At 24.9% G+C, this 3,477-nt stretch overlaps 1 protein-coding gene across 2 annotated transcripts; it reads left to right on the top strand.

Annotated features, from left to right (window-relative positions):
• The first annotated feature begins 1,209 nt into the window (after positions 1 to 1,209).
• Positions 1,210 to 3,153, top strand: LOC112084144 (extensin-like). Of its 2 annotated transcripts, XM_024153256.1 has the most exons (6): positions 1,210 to 1,468; positions 1,674 to 1,778; positions 1,988 to 2,092; positions 2,304 to 2,408; positions 2,615 to 2,719; positions 3,009 to 3,153. In XM_024153256.1, the coding sequence occupies exons 1-6, from the start codon at positions 1,249 to 1,251 to the stop codon at positions 3,020 to 3,022; spliced, it is 654 nt and encodes a 217-aa protein (XP_024009024.1). In that variant the 5' UTR covers positions 1,210 to 1,248; the 3' UTR covers positions 3,023 to 3,153. The 2 variants fall into 2 exon arrangements, with proteins under 2 accessions (XP_024009024.1, XP_024009025.1); XM_024153257.1 differs by lacking the exon at positions 2,304 to 2,408.
• The last annotated feature ends 324 nt before the right edge of the window (positions 3,154 to 3,477 follow it).

Below are 3,477 nucleotides of genomic sequence, written 5' to 3'. Positions count from 1 at the left end.
ATTTAATTATTTAATAAGTCATTTTACAAAAACAAATTATAATGTACGTTATTACATATTATGCAAGTACAAATAAGAAAAAATAAATGAAATAAAAAAAATTATAATTGTAAAGAAAAACTAGAAAGTATTTTTTTCCAATTTCATTAAATATATGATATTCATTATTGAATGTTTATATATCATATATTTCAAAATAAATAATCAATCCACATTTATTTAAAACAAATATTATTGCAATATTTGTCATTAAAATATATCAAAAAAGATTAAAATCAATTAAATTAAAATTTATTTAAATCAATTAATTCAAAAAAATCTATCTATATTAATTATGTTAAAATATTATAAAATTTTAAAAAGGTCAACAATTTGTTTTTAATAAAACTAAAACAAATTTAAATAAAAATTACTTCGTATTGTAGCATGAGTTAATCCTAGTTGTGAAAAAATATAACAGTGAAATTAATAAGATATAATTAACTTTTTGATTCTACATTAATATAAAACTAGTAATGGTTTAATTGATATAATAATATTAATTTGAATACTAAATCTGAGATTTGGAAAAGTAAATTTTTTTATTTTAATAAAAACTTTAACATTTGAAAAAATAAATGTTAGATCCATATTAGCTATATCATTGATCATGGTTTTACGCGTTATCTATATTTTCTAGTAGTTTAAGTTTTATTTATGATAAATCTTTAATTATATATCTTATAATGTATTTGCATTATTTGGTTATTTAGATTAATAATATTTACATTTTTCATATGTTTAATATTATAGATATTATAAATAAATATAACTAATCAATAAGAGATACATTTCAGATTTTAAATGATATGGTTAAAATATATTTTTCTAATTTATGATAAAATTTAACATAAGATTGAATTATTTTTTAAAATTTTATTTAATGAATATATCACTAATAGAGGTAGAATTTAAAGATGGGATTCTCAACTAAAATTAACTCAAAATATTAACATAAGATTAAATAATAAATATAAATATATATTAAAAATAATATTATATTGATGAGATATTAAATGAGTATATTACTAATAGAGATAGAAGTTTATGATGAGATTCTTAACTAAAATTAACTCAAAATATAAATATTAGATTGGTGAGATATGCTATAAGTATGACACTAACTGTACAAGACTTCCTAATTTTTTTTTTACATTTTAAAGATAAAGATTACTAGGTGTTCATTTTTGAAGTTCGAAGTGTTATAGCATGATGATGAAACATGGTTACTCTATCACCTTTTTAACTTTCTTTCTGTTTTTTTCTCTTGTTTTACATTTACATTTTGAAACAATGGCTGCAAGAACATCAGTTAATGTATTCGGTCCACCTATCACTCTCGACCAATCAACACAACCATCCCCAAAAAATTTTTTACCCAAATCTTCAGGTCCTAGTCCCAGAGGAGAAGGACACCCACATCTACTAGGTATACTATAAAAGTTATCATAGCTAGTTTTGTATCTTAGTAACTATTGTTATTGATATTGATCCATCTTTCGGATTTTTTTTTATGCAAACTTTATATTTTATTTTTTTCAAGCGGATATAAACTTAAATCGATAAAAAAATAATGTTTATATTCTTTATGTTCCCATAAATGTTGTTATTGAAAAGTTATGTTTTCTTTTCAGGTACATCTATCACTCTCGACCAGTCACCACAACCATCCCCAAAAAAGTTTTTACCCAAAGCTTCAGGTCCTAGTCCTGGAGGAGATATACACCCTCACCTACTAGGTATACCATAAAAGTTATCATACATGGCCAGTTTTGTATCTTAGTGACTATTGTTATTGATATTGATCCCTCTTTCGGATTCCTTTTTATACAAACATTTGTTTTTTATTTTTTTCAAGCAGATATAAACTTAAACTGATCAAAAAATGATGCTTATATTCTTTATGTTCCCATAAATGTTGTTATTGAAAATTTATGTTTCTTTTCAGGTCCACCTATCACTCTCGACCAGTCACCACAACCATCCCCAAAAAAGTTTTTACCCAAAGCTTCAGGTCCTAGTCCTGGAGGAGATATACACCCTCACCTACTAGGTATAGCATAAAAGTTATCATACATGGCCAGTTTTGTATCTTAGTGACTATTGTTATTGATATTGATCCCTCTTTCGGATTCCTTTTTATGCAAACATTTGTTTTTTATTTTTTTCAAGCGGATATAAACTTAAACTGATCAAAAAAATGATGCGTATATTCTTTATGTTCCCATAAATGTTGTTATTGAAAAGTTATGTTTTCTTTTCAGGTACACCTATCACTCTGGACCAGTCACCACAACCATCCCCAAAAAAGTTTTTAACCAAAGCTTCAGGTCTTAGTCCTGGAGGAGATATACACCCTCACCTACTAGGTATACCATAAAAGTTATCATACATGGCCCGTTTTGTATCTTAGTGACTATTGTTATTGATATTGATCCCTTTCGGATTCCTTTTTATGCAAACATTTATATTTCATTTTTTCAAGCAGATATAAACTTAAATCGATAAAACAATGATGCGTATATTTTTTATGTTCCCATAAATGTTGTTATTGAAAGTTATGTTTTCTTTTCAGGTACACCTATCACTCTCGACCAGTCACCACAACCATCCCCAAAAAAGTTTTTACCCAAAGCTTCAGGTCCTAGTCCTGGAGGAGATGGACACCCTCATCTACTAGGTATACCATAAAACTTATCATACATAGCCAGTTTTGTATCTTAGTAACTATTGTTATTGATACTGATCCCTTTTTCAAATTCCTTTTTATGCAAACATTTATTTTTTATTTTTTTCAAGCGGATATAAACTTAAACCGATCAAAAAAATGATGTTTATATTCTTTATGTTCCCATAAATATTCTTATTGAATAGTCATGTTTTCTTTTCATCTTTTACTTAAACTTAGCATCAAGGATAATTGTTTGGAATTCTTCTTTGAAGCTAATATTATATTGAATTATTTACAGGAATATCAGGCTGATGTGTCAACACCAAAGAACTTCTCATATGTAATAAAATAACAAAATTATTAAAATATATGTCATTCATATTAAAGTGTTTGAAATTTACTTATATATATTACTAAGCTAATCATAAATTAAAAAAAAAATATATACTCTATTTCTCTCTCGCTTCCTATTATGTCTTCTAATTAAACCATATTATTTATAATAAATCATCACATTATCAACATGAACAAAAAATATTGCAATTTTTTCACATAAGATTAAAATTTCTTAAAAGCAACATAAATTATCCACTTTACGAATGAAAATGTATGTGTTAAAAGTTTTAACAATATTAGAATAGGAAAACGAAGGTGTTAAATATTTAATATTTCAATATTTGTGAAACTACAAAAAATTGTTAAATATTTAATATTTCAATAATCTCAAATTCAAAATAAAGTCGTTACGAATTTGAAAATAGTTAGAA

Source organism: Eutrema salsugineum, unplaced genomic scaffold, assembly GCF_000478725.1.
Source record: "Eutrema salsugineum unplaced genomic scaffold, Eutsalg1_0 scaffold_5, whole genome shotgun sequence".
NCBI classification, from domain to species: domain Eukaryota; kingdom Viridiplantae; phylum Streptophyta; class Magnoliopsida; order Brassicales; family Brassicaceae; genus Eutrema; species Eutrema salsugineum.
Note: the sequence above shows the minus strand (reverse complement) of the source record. Positions and strands in the feature narration are given on the sequence as shown.